The sequence below is a fragment of the Podarcis bocagei genome (assembly GCF_964188305.1).
Source record: "Podarcis bocagei genome assembly, chromosome: 12".
In the NCBI taxonomy this organism is placed as follows: Eukaryota; Metazoa; Chordata; class Lepidosauria; order Squamata; family Lacertidae; genus Podarcis; species Podarcis bocagei.
The window spans coordinates 44,075,356-44,094,377 of NC_138137.1; the positions used below are offsets into that span (position 1 = coordinate 44,075,356).

Here is a 19,022-nt window from a genome sequence, read left to right on the forward strand (position 1 = left end):
GACTGATATCTAAAAGGCATGTGTATTTGAAAACAGGAAAATTTCAATAACAAAGAGAAGTAATGCCCTAGGCATGTAAGTGTAAATTGATATTAACAGCTAAACAGGAGAAACATGGTTCTATGTTACAAGTTTTTTTCAAATGCTGAATAGATATGTATGCTGAGCAGAACTGAGAAACAAAAAAACCCCTCACATGAGCCATTCTTATACCGGAAATTTCATATGTGTAGATATTGTTCAGGCAAAAAATTCAGATTTGAGGAAAGTGATGATGCTTGCGTAATTTAATGAGGTCACAAAATATATGACACTTTCTGTTTAGTAGTGGCCAAGTTTTTGTTCATACAAGGGTTTCAATCCTATATCCAGCTGCCTGAGTGCTAGAGCAGGCATCCCCAAACTCAACCCTCCAGGTGTTTTGGGACTACAACTCCCATCATCCCTAGACAACAGGATCAGTGGTCAGGGATGATGGGAAGTGTAGTCCCAAAACATCTGGAGGACCTGTGCTACAGCTTCTGAATTCAATGGGACTTTGAATCCAGCTATAACAGATGTGTGGAATCTTTGGCCCTCCAGATGTCACTGAATTAAAATTCCCATCATCCCTGACCATTGGTCATACCTGCTGGGTCTGATGGGAAGTGCAGTTCAGGAACATCTGCAGGACCAAATGTTCCCCACTCCCCATCTATAGGATTGTGCTCAACTTATAAGAATCCTCTGTATTACAGCACACTTCCTTTTCTATCTGAGAGACAATTTTTAAAACTGGACATGGAGCATATTGATTTGAATACTGGAAATGAATATAGTGGTGCTGAATGAATAGATTGGGGGGGGGATTAAACTACCATCCAATAAACATATCCATACGCAAGATATACATATCCCAGGAGAAAGAGGAAAGTGCAAAGTGTATTCCGTATGGTTTTATAAGAACCTTGGGGGTGTGTTATTATAATACTCCACAAATGGGAGAAATAGGAGCTGTTTTTGAATCATATGATTGTGCACCACTAACATATGAAAAGGCCTGAATATCCTTGGCAGGAAAGCTAATGTCAGTGGATCCACAGAGTCCACATGTGTTTCATTACTATATCAATACAGTGTCTCAGGATAGCCATGCAATTCAACACACAATTGAAATGCACAGATTGGAGTCAGAAATAAAAAAAATTGTGTCTTACCTACATGAACCTACATTAAACTTTAACACATTAATCTTTAGGTACATTAACCCAACAACCCACATTAGGCTTGTTACTGAATTAAAGGGCAAGTTTGACTTAGGTAAAAGTAAAGGACCCCTGACAGTTAAGTCCAGTCGCGAACGACTCTGGGGTTGCGGCGCTCATCTCACTTTACTGGCCAAGGGAGCCGACGTTTGTCCACACACAGTTTTTCCAGGTCATGTGGCCAGCATGACTAAGCCACTTCTGGCGAAACCAGAGCAGCGCACAGAAACGCCGTTTACCTTACCTTACCTATTTATCTACTTGCACTTTGACAAGCTTTTGAACTGCTAGGTTGGCAGGAGCTGGGACCAAGCAACGGGAGCTCACTCCGTCGTGGGGATTCAAACCACCGACCTTCTGATCGGCAAGCCCAAGGCTCAGTGGTTTACACCACAGCGCCACCAGCGTCCCTTACATACATGCAAAATCAGCCCAGCACAGCAACAAGAAAGCGACCTCACAGCGCAGACATTTACTGTTAAATTGAAATTTCCTCCTGGACACCAATTAAGCTCCCACCACCGGACATTACCAGAATTTTCCGGTAGATATTTTGACCCTATCCTTGAATAATGTCTCTCTACTTTCCAATCATTTTATTCAAACTCCTCTTCCCAGTTATTTGTCTTGCAGTGTTTCCCCCATTCATTTTGTAAAACGTTAACCAGGTCTCTCAAAAATGTCACCCTTATCTCTTTTTATTAGGATGGATGCATCACCTTTAACTGTTTCCCCTTCAGCTCCTTACCTTTCTTCCCCAATCAGTCTTTCTCCCACCTACTATGTGTTTTAAGGGCTTATTGTTATGGTATCCCTGCTTTGATCCTGCTTTTTAGAACAAGGAAAAGAGACAGGCAGATAGATACACCAAGTAGGGTAGAAAGTGCTTATTCATAGCAATGAAACAAATCATTTCCCCTTTTATCCAGCCCTACAGAGCCACCTGCCCCACAACTCCTTCAACATCTCAATTATTTCTCCCCATTACCCACCACTAGGACAATCAGATGAAACTGTGGACAGAATTTTAACAGTTGCATTGCAGGGGAATTTTGCCCTGTCTTAATCCTGCAGGTATGATACAAATCTGCACTTGCTGAAATTCCCTCTCCTACCCATCTATTAAAGGGGAGCAGAAACCTTTGTCTCCCAGAGGGATAGCTATTAGTCTATTGCAAAAGAAAACACAGCATCTTGTGGCATCTTAAATGTGAACAAGTGTATTATGGCATTTATTTGTAGATTAGCAAGGGTATTGTTGGAGCAGAGTAAGCCAACAGGATACCCTGTTGTTAGACTACAATTCTCATCAGCACCAGCCAAAATGGTCAGTGGCCAGGAATGATGAGAGCTGTAGTTCAGCAACATCAGGAACATCACATTAGCTTTTTCTGTGTTAGAAGGGGGTCCACCCTCCCAAGCCTTCTGTCCCCTTCCCTCCCTTTTTATATCTTCATCATCATCATCATCATCATCATCACCAACATTATTCTAAGGCAGGTGTGGGGAACCTTTGGCCTTCAACAGGCATAGGCAAACTCAGTCCTCCAGATGTTTAGAGACCACAATTCCCATCATCCCTGACCACTGGTCCTGTTAGCTAGTGATGATGGGAGTTGCAGTCCCAAAACATCTGGAGGGCCGAGTTTGCTTATGCCTGGCCTTCAAACAGTTGCTAGGCTACAATTCCCATCAACAACGTTGGCCATGTTTACTGGGACTGACATAAGTTGTTGTTCTGCAACATCTGGAAGGCCAAAGGTTCCCCACACCTGCCCCAAGGCTTCCAAGCAACTTACAATGCATTTGAAACCCAAATGCATTACACCACTAATTCATATAAAACACATGTCATTCATTAATATTAATAAATATATAATTTTGTAGGAATGTGTTAATGGCATAATGTGTTTATGATTAAGTTGCTTGGCTATTTACACACACAAAGGCCCTGCATAACAAGATACAGTGGTACCTCGGTTTACAAACTTAATCCGTTCTGGAAGTCTGTTCTTAAACCAAAACCATTATTAAACCAAGGAGTACTTTCCCTAATGAGGCCTCCCACCACCGATGACCTTCCACTGTTTGGATTCTGTTCTTAGACCAAGGTAAAGTTCGCAAACCAGGACACTACTTCTGGTTTTGCAGAGTTCATAAACCGAATCATTTGTAAACAGGACTGTTCTTAAACCGAGGTGCCACTGTATATGCATACAGAGGGCAGCTGGGTACACTACAAAATACAGTGCTGGGTACACTACAAAACACCCCAGCTTCCCACAAACTTACATTTATGGGCACACCCTGCATATAGATGTTAAACAGCACTGGGGACAAGATTGTACCATGGAGCTGAAACACAGTCTCCCAATGCTAGCGTCTGAATATGACCCTCTGGGAACCAATGATACAGTGTCCCCAGTACCCATCCCGCAGAGCTGTTCCAGGAGGGTACCATGGTCGATCAAAAGCCACAGGGAGAATGAGAAGCAGAGCTGCATGAAGGATAGGGCTGTCAGTGTCTACTAGCCATTATGTCTGTGCTCTGACGGGGCACCATGCCTCCAAATACAGCTGCTCTGAATCACAAGTGGGAAGGACTGCGTAGGACTCCAGTTCAGCTTGTGGGCTTGCCTTGGCATCTGGCTCCCCACTGTGAGACACAAGATGCTGTAATAGAGGGGCCTCTGACCTGATTCAGCTGGGCTCTCCTTATGTCCTTATGTCCAAAGGGCCTCTCCAGACAACTGGGAACCCTGACATAGCAGCTGCAGGTGGGGCTAACATGCCCATTTCCTGACCACATCACACACTCACTGGCATCTAGACAAGCCATTGTGGTGCCCATAACCTGGGTTTAAGGAGCATTTGGCAAATAAACCTATCTGAATTTCTAACACAGGTTCAGATGAACATTCCTCCCAACTCCACAGAAATAGGGGCACAGATCCTTGGAGACAAGATGGTCCTTTAGCACTGAATTCTCAGTGCTAAGGATATTTCCAGTTCTCATAAAAATGAGGACAATGCAAAAAAGGCTAAAATTCAGGCTAATGAGAGTTGGGAGAGGAGAACTGGAAATTTCAAAGGAAACCTCTCTCTCTCTCTTTGGCTATCAAAATTTATTATACTATACTAACACCACCAGAGGGATACTCTGTGTTACTTTCGCCCCCTTCAGAAACATACATTTTCTTGTGTATTTACATGAGTATGTCAAGTCTATTTACATATCAATTCTTAGCCCAAAACCAAACCTTCGTTTATTTACAATGCATAGTTTGCCACACACACAGGCACACACTTTGGCCAAGAAGTAGACATTCTGCAGTGTAAATGTGCTAAGGTAAGCTTTTTTGGCTACTTTTGAGTAAAAGCAAACATATTTGCAGTTGATAGCTGTATTTTATTTTAACTATCTCACACAGCCTTTAAAAATAAGGAGAAAAATATAGCCTTGTAGGTATAAACAATGGGCTATTTAGAATTTTATGTTATTTAAACTGAAAAAACCCAAACAAGTTAGTTCAAACATCTCCTTTTATCTTGGAACACATCTGGAACACATTATTCAAAAACAACAATTGGAGCTACTATCCCATAAATCCACAACTGCTAAAAATATTTTGCCAAATAAAATTAAGACAGTTTGTAAAAGAAACCAAATGGATGGCTCCTAGCCCAGTGACCCATTCACCCCCCTACACCTACACCCACCAGAAATTAAAGATTATGGGGAAATCCAAGCCTGTCATTCCTCTTACAGAGTAGTGCAGGAACCAGTAGAGACATCCACTAATGCAGGAGTGGGGAATCTTTGGCTCTCTGGGTGTTGCCGAACTACAGCTTCCATTGGTCCTTGGAAGCATGACCAATGGGAGTTGTAGTTCAACAACATATTGTGGGCTAAAGGTTCTGTTCACCTGTGCTATATAGTTGTTGTTGCAACTATAACAACAACAAAAACCCTTTCTGATGCAGCCTCCTGTGCTCCCCAAATTATGAGGGACCCTCTATACCTTCACATTTTAGGTCAAATAGCCCCTGGCACATATCAAGACCATATTCAGCTTAGAGAGTGTCAATGGATTGGATCCAGATTCAAGACATGCATATAGCAGACACACTGAAATAACTGCAATCCTAACTCCACTCACCTGTGAATTAGCCCCATTGGATTCAATAGGATGTACTACTTCTAAATAGATGTACTTAGGACTGCTCTGAAAAACTGAGATCCAACTCAATGTTTCTCCCAGGATATTCTCCCTTTTCATAGCAGTCATTAAGCTATAAGTAGGGGGTAGTTATCCTTTCTTGGCCCAAGGATCACATTCAACGTTGACCACCCTTCTGGGAACTGCACACAAGCAGCAGATGTGGCCACCACATACTCTCTGCACACGTGTACAAGTCAACAACAGCCCACCTCAACTGATCCAATGCAGGTGATCAAGAAGGAAAGGTGCTTTGCATTTCCATCAGGGTGCTTGGTTGGGCAAGATTTAAACCTCTCCACCCAATCCAGTGCACTGTCCAATTTATTCTTTTTTTCCCCTTTTTGACATCATTGTCAAAATCAGGAGGGGCAGTCGGGGGGAGGGTCAGAAAAAGTGCCTGGGGGCCAGATCAAGCCCCCAAGCCTGGGGTTAACTGGGAGCTAGAGCCTTCATTAGAGGACTGATCAGGAGCCAAAAGACTGAAGGCTGTACAATTTTGCTCTCAGAGTTTTCTAACAGGTATAATTCAAACACTTGTTTCCCACAGAACTGAAAACCAGTTACGCAAGAAAAAGAACTGCACACTGAATCAACAAAGATGGAATTCACAGGCTTTCTGCTGTGAAGGACAATATACAAAACCACTAACAGATGTGCCAACACACAAAAGCCTCCCACAAGATGGCAAAACCTTCATGAACAAAAGCAAATGAAAGGTGGTTTTATCAAGTCACTTCTTTTTTAGCTGTAATAGTAGAAACAAAATAAAGATGAAGTTTATATACCTGGGGGTTGAGCAGTTCATTGTGCCATTGATTAGCATGGCGCATGAAGTGTTAGACTGAAACAGGGCATTTTCAGTGGTGGCCACCCTATTGTGGAAGTCCATCCTTAATGAAACCCAGTGCCCTCCATACTGATGGGAGCCTTATGCCAAGTTAAGCCATTGTGGTTCATCTAGCTCATTACTGTTTACACTTACTGTTAGCACCTCTCCAGGGTTCAAGGCAGAGGTCTCTTACAAATCTAACTGGAGATATCCAGGGTTGAACCTGGGACTTTCCACATGCAAAGCAGATGCTCCACCATGGAGTGACAGGTCATCCCCTGATAACATTCTGGTGTAGATTCAAAATGTACCGTATTTTTCGCTCTATAGGACGCACTTTTTCCCCTTCAAAAATGAAGGGGAAATGTGTGTGCGTCCTATGGAGCGAAGACGCCGTAGCCCCGCGACCCTCTCCTGGCTGGAGAGGTGATGTGCGGCTATAGAGGCTCCTGCCATAGCTGCGTGTCACCTCTCCAGCTGGGAGAGGGTCGCGGGGGGCTGCTTTAGCCCCGCGCACGTTCTCCCGGCTGGAGAGGTGAAGCGCGGCTATGGCAGGAGCCTCTATAGCTGCGCGTCACCTCCCCAGCCGGGAGAGCGCGCCCGCTGCTCTCTGACCTGCTCTTTGGGGCTAGTGGTGGGCTTCCCCCCACCAGCCCCAAAGAGCAGGTCGAAAGGAACCTGAAGCCTGGAGAGCGAGAGGGGTCAGTGCACACCGACCCCTCTCGCTCTCCAGGCTTCCAAGGTAGCCACCTGAACGCACCTTAAACGGCACCTTGTTTTAGAGCAGGAAAACAAGAGGGGGAAAGTTCTCCCCCTCTCTGTGCAGCGCCTCCTGCCGCTTCACTGAAGGGGCGCTGGGCAGAGAGGGGGAGAAATTTTTTTTCTTGTTCTCCTCCCTCTAAATCAAAGTGCGTCCTATTGTCCGGTGCGTCCAATGGTGCGAAAAATACGGTATGTTTTTCCTCCACCAGGTATTTGGAACATAGTTATGCTGGAATTTAACAGTTTTATTGCTTCCTGCCTCATGTTTTGATTGCTGATAAATTTTATGGAGATGTTATGGATATTTTAAACATTTTTATGTGTTCGTATTTTATTGTTATTGTTAGGGCTGGTGGGCTCCAGAAGGAGGAAGGGTGGCTTTGGAAAACAAAGAATAACTAAATATTTCAAAGCACTCTCTTATACAAGGCGATTCAGCCACAGAGGCCTACTCCCAGTACTTACCAAGAGCTTGACAGCAAAATGCTAATTTGAATAATGTGCCCACACCCAATTAAAAGTATCATTTACATTAAAAAAAACCTGATGGGTGCCAAACTGCTGTCAGAGGGGCTGTGGCATACTAGTTCTACAATTAGCACATACAACTATAAACAAAACTGAGTAATCCCTTCAGGAATAAATACTTGACACTGGGACCTAAAGCTATGGGTTTCAACCAGTTGCAGCTTCCTGCTCATGGAGAGGTTTCCATGAATGGAAGAGGAGAAAGCATTTTTTTCCAGTTCCCCCATTCCCTTGCAACCTTCTTCAGATCTGGTCCAAAGGGTTGGAGGACCTGTTTTGAATACTATGGGGTCAGCAAGAGAAAGGTAGATTTGTCTTTTTAAAAAATAACAACAACTTCCCTGCCCCCTCCATTTTTGGAAGCCAATCTGTTGGAGTAAAGAGCATCCTATGGACACAACCCTCAAGAATCCACGCATTAGGCAAGGTGAGGCAACTGCCTCAGGCAGCAGGATCTATATGGGCAGCAGACCCCAAGGTGGATGTTTATTGTTCCCTGCTTGTTCCTGATGTTGATCCTCACTCACCCCTTCTTCCCTGGAGGGGAAGTGTCGTTTTGTGGTTCACCTCAGGTGTCAGAATGCCTTATGCTGGTCCTGTGCTCAGTTGTCATCAGCCTGTTTTGGGGAGGGGAGATGGGGGAGCAACTTCTGCAGAACTTGGGGCTTCTGAAGCCTGCTGAAACTTCCACCTTGTGACTGGCTATGTAAGAAGTGGCACTCAAACTGTGTTTGCTACTATCATATAGGATATAAGCCTTCAAAGTAGGAAATGAATTGCTAGTATCTACAAGGGCACTACAGAGCTTTGAAATGCAGGCTTCCCTCTCCAGTACTTCAAAAATGAAACCTTGTTCATTTTTGCAGTTTAAGTGCAAGGAAGAAGGGTACAAAATAGCTGCAACTCCAAGCCTGCCAGTCAACAAACAGATACGGGTGTCCAGGAGAAGCCGTGATGAGTACTCTCGGCAAATATTTGGAACTCACCAAAACCGCCACTATAATCCTATCCAGTAGAAGAGCAACTGCCAAATGCATTCCATCTCTGCTGATCCTCCACTAAAGTTATTCATATATTTCATACTGCATGAATACCCAGCCAGTCATTTTCCAGCATTCCACCAAAAGGTTACCACTCTTGAAATGTTTTAAGAGCATAGGAAGTTGGCTGCTGCAACAACAAAAACAGGCGGGTGGGATACTTTTGGACATCAACTCAAGTTGAGGGAAAGTGGCATCTCTTGGAACATAGGAAAGTGTCCATCCAGCTCATTGGAACATAGGAAAGTGTCCACCCAGCTCAATACTGTCTACTCTGACTGGCAGAAGCTTTCAAGGGTTTTAGACATGAGTCTCTCTCAGCCTAGGGATTGAATGTGGGGCCTCCGACAGACAGGTACTACTGAGATACAGCCTTTCACGAGAGCCCTAAAAGAGGAAGCCCCCTTTTTTATCCATCCACACACACACACACACACACCCCAGCAAGCTTATGCCATGATACACTTTCTGCAACAAGAGGGTTATAGAACTACTCTTTGGAATACTTCCCTACCTGTTGCTTATTTGTTACTGAAATACACGGACTCTAGTCTTTCTCTAATGCATTTTTATTTTATGCTGGGTTCCCTCTAGCCACGGCTGTCCAATTCAAATCCAATAATAACAATAACAATATCAATAACAACAACAACAACAACAACAACAACAACAACAACAACAACAACAACAACAATAATAATAATAATAATAATTTGTTATTTATACCCTGCCTATCTGGCTGGGCCTCCCCAGCCACTCTGGGCAGCTTCCAACAAAATATTAAAATAAGTAATGCATCAAACATTAAAAGCTTCCCTAAACAGGGATCCTCCTTTTCTTTTTTAAACTCACAACTGCAGGGGGAGGAGCAATCTGGATCAGATTGATGGCCTCGTGAGGTTTTTAACCCTTTCGTCCCATGCCATTTTCTCTTCTGAAAATTACTCTGCACAAAGCTGCTATTTCCCCTAAAGCTGCCATTTACAGCAAATTTCATAGACAGGACTTACTTCCGAGTGAATCTGTCAAGGATAGGAGCCTCCCTGACTGTCTTTCACTTAGCTAGTTATAAACATTTTTATTCTGCCAGGCTTTTGCCTTCTAAGGTCATTGTTACTTGTGAGCTCTGCTGTTGTTGCTTTTAAATAAATTTTAACGTCATGTGTGTTGTGCATATAATTGCAGAGGTGGGGCAACATGGCCCAAGAGCCACATTCCCATCTTGGCAACCTTCTGGGTGCTACATCAGAGCAACTACCGTGAATTTGGTCTTTAGACAGTAGGCTAGTTTCTTCACAATCACACAACCCATACAAGCAAGCAAGAAGCATTATTGGAGTTCAAGGATACATTCCACCCAGGCAAAAACATAGTTTTGGTGCACAGCAAGGCTAGTGGTGGCATGGCTTGGGAGGGCGTTAAGTCCAGGGGACCAGAAAGAGAAGACTGGAGGGCTGCATTTGGTTCCCCAGAACTGGTTTAAAGTATTATGACTTTAAACAGTTGTCAACCTTGGGATAACTTGGCCACAGCTGTCCATGTGCTGGCACAACTGGATTGCTGCAATGTGCAAGCCAGCAACATCTGGGGAACGAAAGGTTCCCAACGCTACCTTACAGACTTATTTTGCATTCAACAAGAAGCACAAATTTCCACTTACATGTATTTGGGTCTCCACAGCCCAAAGTGCAAGGATGGGACATTATTCAATCTCCCCATTATTATAAAATACAGTAGACAAAATAAGGTGCATTTAGTCCTGTGTTTTCTTAAGTCTCCTTTTTATAGCAAGTTCTGTCTCTTGCCATGTAATTAACTTTTCATTTTCCTAGCATAATGATCCCATTCCAACAACAACAAAAGATGTCATTTGCATTATACTTGACTTAATTTTGAGCACTGCTTCCTATAAAAGGTATTATCAGCACCCGAGAATTCATCTTTTGCTTTTTAATTTGCAAAATAATATGACTCTGACAGACTACTGCCATGAGGGCATGTTAAGAAAAGGAAAAGCAGAGCTAGAACAATTCTACAAAGTTCTACATAGCTACAAAGTTGATCCTGCCACTGAGGTATCCAACAGGGTAATCTTAGGCTAGGGGTGCAAGAAAACATCAAATTCTGACCCATGTTTGTCACATACAGCACTGTTTCCATTCTACTGCAGTTAGTTTGGCTTTCAAAAAAAATCTGTTATTCATCTCTTTGTCTGCTGGGCAAAATTTTAAATAATAAAGTACATAACTGATTACATTATTTCACGCCAGCAATTTCAGTGCAGGGGAAATGCGATGCAGATGGAAAGGGGAGCAATCAATTACTTATAATTTACAGCCTGAAAAACAAAAGTGAATACCAATTGTTTTCACCTGACTGATTTGCCTTCCAGACATGGAAGCAAGTGAGTGAGTTTCACCAATTTCTGCTCCTGTTTCCATATGAGTTCTCTGACACCCCTATGCTATGCATGTCTGCTACTCAGAAGTCACATTGAGCTCCATGAGACTTTGCCCCGGGTAAGCATGTACAGAACTGCAGCCCTATAGTGCAAGCATGTGCATGTTTAATTGGAAGTCAGCTTCACTGTGGTCAATGGGGCTTAGTTCCTGGCAAGTGTGTGGAGGATTGAAGCCTTTGGCTACACTTGTACATAGGTACTTACTTGGGAGTAAATTCCATTGAGATCTACGACTCTTAAATGTGAGTAGGCAGATGTGCATAGGATAATATAGTCACTTTTCAGACCTGGTCATGCCTAAATTGATGGTAGCTTTTATGGGTTAATTCTTTCCTCTAGTAAAAGCATTTTTATAGGTGAACCTGGAATCTACCGTGTCTACCTGGAGTAAGTTCCACTAAGCACAACTGAATTTACTTTCAAGTAAGCATGCATTGGATGGCCCAACAGAATATTTATATGAGGGATGGGAAACCTACCTGACACACCCCCACCCACCCACCCCGAAGTTGTTGGACTTGCAACTACTTTCACTCCCCAGCCAGCTTGGCCAGTGGTCAGGAATGATGAAGCCCAACAACTTCTGAATGACCAAGGTTCCCCATCCATGATTTACATAGTGTATGTTACATGTCACAAACTAACTTAAGAAAGGGAAGGTACATGCCCCAAAGAGCACACAATCTACATTTCAGAGTTGGTACAGAGGAAGACGAGGACTGGCAAAGGCAAGAGCAGGGGTTGACAACTTAAGGCCCATCGGCCACAAGCAGCCCACAGGGGTCGTTTAACCGGCCCATGAGTCACCCCCCAACCGAGCCACCTGCTCGGTGAGCCCCCGTGCGCTGCAGCACAGCACGGTGCAGCACAGCACGGGGACTCACTTCCATGGTGCAGGAAATCGCGTCTGCACAGACGCAGACGCCAGAAATTGCAGGCGTGGGTGCTCATGCGGGTGCGTGATCCGGCCCATGGAGGGATCTCTGCTGGAGTGAACCAGCCCAGGCAAGGTAAACCTTGCCGACCCCTGGGCAAGAGAAACAAGGGATGGCTGTGGCTAACGTTAGGCTTTATTAAGATTGGCGTCAAGATTGTTTTAAAGGATGGACATGCTGTTTTAAGGAATTTCATTTTCGCTCCACCGCCCCCACGTGCATGCGTGCGCACAAACACACACACACACACCACAGGCACCGGCAGGAGTTGCTATGCATAAAACATACTCAAATACGTCAAATAAACTTTCAGTAGATGCCAACTGCCTGCATAAGACTAGAAAAAGAATACAATGAGTGTTTCAAAGGTTCACTGTTCAAATGCAAAACATTTTGACCAATAATACCAGCAGGACAATCTATCAGTATATTTGAATATTTAAATATATGGCATTCATTTTCATATCCTGTTTTGAAATTATTTGTACAATTTCTCCCAATCAAGTTTAACCATGCCATAAAGCTTTTTGTAGATGGGGTGAGGCCATAAAACAGCAGTGAGGAACCTGTGAGCTGACCCTCTACATCTTGTTCAACTCCAGCTTTCATCATCACCAGCTAACACAACCAATGGTCAAGGAAGATGGGAGTTGTGGGCTTGAAACATCTGGGAGGACCACAGATTCCCCACCCTTTCCCATAAAGCATTCAGTACTGTATATTTGATTGCTATAATCTGCTCTATAACCATAGGGTAAAGAGCAGATTAGAAATAGGATAAGCAAACATTTAAATTAGTAGCATAGTATTTTCTTATGGATGGCAGCACTGACTGCAAAACATTTCACATAATGCACATTTAGGTATTCAGTTAAGTACTTTTATAATGTTATGCTCTGGGAGAGGAAGAGGATGCACATTTAATGTACAACTTAATAAAGTTCTGAAGATGCCTTGGCATCTCTGCTGAATGAAAATATTGCCATGTGAAATTATTATTCAGTCATGCAGAAAAGCATATGCTACAGCCCTCTGACATGTCTGAACCACCTCTGGGGTTTGAGAGTTTGAAAACATCATCACCTTAAAGTCCTCACACACACCCCATACACTGTGAGCTGGCATATCTGAGTGAGAGGCATCTCTCTCCAAAAACAAAGGGACTCTTCATACATTAGATTTTTAAACATCTTAAGTGTGCCCCTAAATACACTAAGCACGAATGCTACAGGTTGATGTTTGTGTACCATTACTATATATCATGCTGTTGTCGCACTTAGGAAAACAAGATTGTCTGGAGCGTCCTTCCAAATAACACTTTGTTGCAAATCCAAGTTTGCTGTGGTGCAATGTTGAAACAATCCCAAACGTTAATTGTTTGGGAAGCAGAGAGCAAACAGCGAAAAGCAAACTTGAAACTCTGTCAAAACCCTTTGAGAATCGTTTCCCACCTTTTAACCACACAACTGAAGGAGTCTCGTGAGCCACCTCTCTAATCTCTTTCCCTTACCCACGTGCAACCATGCATAACCTGATACTGTATTCAGCTGGAGTTAAGACCTTGTATTCCAAGAAGTTATCAATGGCTGATATAACAGAGGAAGATAACTTCTTGAGAACAAGAGTATGAACACATTTGCCCAAAGTAAGGGGGGTTGGCTGAAATGCCCAAACAAGCCAATTTTATTATTTTTGAAGGAAAGGGAGGTGTCAAAGGGTACATGAATAACAGTCCAAGATTCTTAATTCACATTCTTGCCAGTGTGGTGTAGTGATTAGAGCATCAGACTAGGACCTGGGATCCGGAGACTAGAGTTTACATACCCACTCAGCCATGGACCCCAATGGGTGACCTTGGGTGAGTTACTATCTTGCAGTCTAGCCTACCACACAGGGTTGTTGCTAGGATAAAATGGAGAAGGGAAGAGAAACAGGTATGCCACTTTGAGCTCCTTGGAATAAAAGTGAGATATAAATACAATAAAAATCGATTTCAGGCAGGTTTTCTTAGAGCAAATCCATAGCATGCAAAACAGCAGCAACCTCCAGCCTGTTATATGTGTGATACCCTACTTCCCAAGGTGCCTCTGCAATCATCTCCAGTTGCCCGTTTCAAAATGAAAACTCCATCATGCACCACCTTTCATCTGGCTTTAAGAAGTGCTGGGCATGTCAAAGGCAGTGCTATATAAGCAACAGCACCGTTCTTTTCACGCTGTCCTGCGGTTTGCAGGCAACATGCTGCTGCTGCTGCCTCTACCAGCCATTCTGATATGACTCACAACCTGCTGGGCTTGTCTCTCACTAAAAGCCAGCTCTCCTCTTCACAGCAAGGCATTTTCTTGCACTTTGGATGGGGGTTCAAGCTGTGAATAAAAACACTTCTTAGGAGCTTACATACTTTGATTGGGAGGGGGTGTCCTATTTTGTTTTCCAAAATAAATAGGTTGCTTATTTTCCTAACAGGGGCCTTTTTTGTTTGTATTTCCTTATGTCATTTGGATTTTGCCATGGATTTGGTCCCCCACCCAGAACAAGTAGCACTGTGAACACACGAGACTTATTTGCCAGCTTCCTTTGAATCAAGAGTCTACTGTGTTTTGTTATTTTCAATGCACAGTTCTAAAATATACTGGGAAGTAGGAATATCAACCGAAAAGGATTGTATGGCTTACCCAAACAACCCTTCCTGTAATTACCTATGCTCTCTCTCAATTCCAAACAAAGTCCCCCAAAAATTCCCAAGCTGCAAGATAGAGATGAGAAACATCTCTAGAATGAAAGCCTGCAATCAACTTGTCAGTCAAAGGGAAAGTTACAGAATTACAGAATGTATTTTCTTTCCGTTTTAGAAAAGGGATTGTATCTTACAATAAGGCAGAAGAGCTGAACATTACAGATAGCTATGTATTCTGCCAAAACTACATCAGAATAATAATTATTATTTATTTTTATTTTCCAGGCATCCTGCAAATCCAGTAAAAATCCAAGCAAGCTTTATATGCAGCAGGAGGACATGTGAACTCCAGTGGACAGTGTGCTCCAGAACAACAGAGCAGTTACAGTTCTGGGCATATTCTAATTTTGTTCAGCACCTCATGGAACCCACAATTAAACAGTTGCTTATGTTTCCCACCACCCAAAAAGGCAATTGTGCAAAGGAGGGATTTCAGTCCCTGGGGTGTCTTACAGCCTCACACTCTCCTTCCCCATACAAAAGTAGGCAAACACACTCTGCATGCTGACAGTGTTTCAGGAAGCATGGTGAAGATATGATGTCTGCAACCAATGTTAAGTCACATTCAAAGGAGGCCCACCAAAATGAATGAAAGTGACTAACCTATGCCCATTAATATCAGTGGGTTTACTCTGAGTAGCACTTAGTTGGGTACAGCCTGTAATTTGTGCAAAATGTGACCTGCACAATTATAGCCATGGCACAGCTATTTATCTTACAGGAAAATAGAACTCACTTGAAAGAATTTTTTAAAAAAGAAATCTAATTTTTGCTTTAGTTAACCAATTCTGTGTTTGAGAGCTGAAAGGAGGTGGAAGAAAAATAAAGCTCAGAGTTTATTTATTTTTTGATAGCAGAACTCAGTTACTGTTCTTATGCATGAGAACTCCATGATTTCATGTTTAGGGTTTTCTCTCTCCGGCCTGGACTAGCTGGAAAGCCTGGGGCTGGATTTCAAGTCTTTGCAGTAACCACAGCTCACGAAGAGAGGGGGTGGGGTGAAATTAACACGGTGCAGGAAGGAATGAAAGAAGGGTTTTTTTCTTTCAAAAATAATAACACCGCGTTGTTGTTGTTTTTAAAAACCCACACACCTTTGTGGATATAACTCGCTGTTGAACAACAACGCCGAACTACAACTCCGTGTAACAATTGCAACTGGAGAGATGTCAGCCTTAAGTGACGTCTAACAGCCTAGCTGTGCTTTGCAACCCTCGGCGTGCATAGGCGACGAATGCAACACAACAGCTCCCTAACACCATCCTCCTCGAAAGAACTACACGATTGGAGGGGGTGGGCGGGGGTCTTTATAAGTAGGAATGGGGGGAGAGAGGCCGAACTACAGCCACGACGACCACTTGCTGGTTCCAAACACACACACCCCAACACACAAAAACTGCAACAAAGAGTTCAGGCCCCAAAAGCCACGCGCAACTCTCTTTTGCAACTGTGTGTCTCGCCACACCGGACTTAAAAAACAACACGCAAGAACCACAAATCTCAGCGAAGAAGCACAAAAGGGGGAAAAAGGAGCCATGATGTTCAGCCAGCCCCAAACTCGGAAGCTTCCCATTTCCAATCGCGCTCTCTCTCTCACACGCACACTCTCCTCCTTCTGGATCAGTAACAGGGACAAGAGCTCGGGGCGCTTGAAAGTTTACTGTCCCGGGGCGGGAAGGGGGAGGCGGCAGCGGACGACGACGGAAAGCGAGAGGAAGCGATCCCTGCTCCCCAAAACTCTCGTCCACGCTTCCTTGGGAGACTTTCCGAATCCCATCTCCAGCTCAGCTGATAAAGCTCCCAACCCCGGGCTGGGGGTGTCCCGATCGGAGCCCCCCTCGCTCCTCTGGCTCCCTTCCCCACCAGCCTCCACTTTTTGCCTCTCTTTCCAGCTCCCTCCCCTCTCCAGGAAGCGCCATATTGATCCCAGGCGCCCTCTCTCTCTCTCTCGCTCTCCCTCCTCCTCCAGCTGCTGCTGCTCCTTCGCCTCCAGCCCGTCTTTCCTGCTCACCTCGCCCAAGTTCTCTCCCCCTCCCCGCCGCCCAGCTCCCCCACCCCACCCTTCGGCCCCCACGTCGCGCCCACACACTTACCTTGGCGATCGCCTTCCTGTACCTGGTCACCGCTTGCTCGATCAGACTGAAAACTTTCATCTGGCCGTCCCCGCAGGGCACGACCACCCGGGTCCGGCCGAAGCACACGGTGACTTTCATCCTGCCGCCCAGCGCGGCTCCCGGCCCCGATCCTCGGCCCGCCGCTTCCCGGAGCCCGCTGCTGCTGCTACGCGCAGCCCGCGATCGGCGGCAGCGCGGAGGGAGACGAGCGCCGCTCGGCTGGCCCTTCGCGCTTCCCCGCTTCCGCGCCCGGCCAGCAGCGCCAAGCGGGAGCCCGGCCCGAGGGCGGGCGGCTGGCGGAGCCTGCAGCTACCAAGTCGGCGGAGTCCCGTGGCGGCGCGAAGGGGGAGGCCCGGGCGGGCGCCCGTTCACATGCTGCGGGGGGAGGAGGAGCGGGGCGCCGCCGCTGCCGCTGCCACTGCCGCCAGCGCTAAGCAGGCATGCTCTCTCCTCGCTCACTCGCTGCTCGCCCGCTCCCTTCCTGGCGCGCCAGCCGCTGCCTCTGGCCACCTGTTCGGCGTCTCCTCCTGCGCGCAGCTAGGCGGCGGCTTGCCTCACTCCTGCGACGCGGGAAGGGCCGGGCTGTCTCCCCGCGAAGGCCGTGCAGGGCATTGCTCTTCGCCAGTCGCTCTCCAAGGCTCTCCCCCCACCCAGCCCCGTTAAGGGGTCAGATGCATGGCCAGGCGCACTAGGTTCTTTTCTCGGAGAGCTGGTTGTTTTCCACCTTCCCACCACTTTGAAAGTTTTGCTCTACTTCCTGACTGTTTGCTTTCCCGCTATCAAGTAACTTTCGTCTTGCAAACCGTCTCCTTGCCCAGGGAGGCCGCAGTTCTAAATGGGGTGGGTGCTGGGGCGCCAGGCCTCTCCGCCTTGGTGGAATTAAGTGAGCACGCAGCAGTTGTGGCTCCAGAGATTGGGTGATCCGCAACAGATGCGCAGACCCAGCTGGTTCGGGATTACTCGGTGGAAAAGGTGCTCAGCGTTAGGAGAGGAGTAAGGCTGCCGGCCCATGCTTACTTTCCACTGAGAGCAGCAGCAGGATTCTGTGCATGTTGACGCACAAGTAGACTGTGGTCGGGAAGTACCGTAAGTGGGTTTAGGATTGCAGACTTAGTCTCCTCAAAGCATCCCTTCAGACTGGTTTTTTGTAAGTGTATTTTGCAACATACGAGTTTATACAGTAGTAGTACATTAGTGGTGGATTTTTGGCAAACCATCCATGCTTCATTCCACTTTATTCGTTGTTCTGTGATACTTCCTCTGCATCATCACATTATTGCCATCTAGAGGGGCACTCTTATGCTATAGCACCACAAAAGTGGAGCATTTGTGGGATAAAAAATGTGCAGGTTCTCAGCAGAAAGTTATGGCGTGTGCACTGGTGCACAGCAGCATGTCCACCCTGAAACTTTTGCAGTTGCAAACAGCATTGAAAGCATAAACCTGTAGCTACCAGAAGATACAGTGAGATAAAGCACTCCAACGGACAATGTCAGCAAGCATTTAGGAAGCAACATTCAAAGTTATAATAGTTAATACTGGACCCCACTCAAAATGCACAGAATAAATCCAGATACTTTTAAGGGACTGCTGGAAAGGGTGTGGGGAGAGAGGAAGCTACTCAATCTATGATGGGGGGTGTCACTACATAAAGGAATTCTGGGACACAGTATTCACTAATACATTAATTATCACAGATCAAATTATGCCTCCAGGTCAAACCCTTAACAGTTGTTGTTATTATTATTATTTATTGAATTTATATCTCACTCTTCCTTTCAAATAGCCCAGGGTGGCAAACAGATACACAATTTAAAAACCATAGCAAAGCATAAGCATTCTAAAACAGTTAAAGCATTATAAAAACAATCACAGTTAAAAACATAAAATCAGTAACAGTTAAAAACTTTCTTCCATTCAGTGATCTCAGGCTTGCCAGGCACAGTATTCTTCAGTCACCAAATGCCTGGGTAAACAGGAATGTTTTCAAATTCTTCCTGAAAGTTGTATATAATGGAATCAAGTGTGCTACAACTGGGCAAACACCACTGAAAAGGCCCTGTCACAGGTTAACATGTGAAGCTGCTCAATATACTGAGAATTAGTGGTTCTTGGGGGGGGGGGTACCTAGAATTAGCAGGTTACTGAA

General features: G+C 45.0%; 1 protein-coding gene across 3 annotated transcripts in view; it reads right to left on the reverse strand.

The window, feature by feature from the left end:
* Nucleotides 1-17,112, reverse strand: part of PARD3 (par-3 family cell polarity regulator) — a 549,815-nt gene extending 532,703 nt beyond the window's left edge. For 2 of the 3 annotated variants that reach the window (XM_081163478.1, XM_081163477.1), the window contains exon 1: nt 16,853-17,109. In XM_081163478.1, the coding sequence (XP_081019604.1) occupies nt 16,853-16,972 (120 nt within the window). In that variant the 5' untranslated portion in view covers nt 16,973-17,109. Of the gene's footprint in view, nt 1-16,852 lie in introns of all 3 variants that reach the window. The other variant, XM_081163479.1, reaches the window with a different exon arrangement.
* Nucleotides 17,113-19,022: the final 1,910 nt, after the last annotated feature.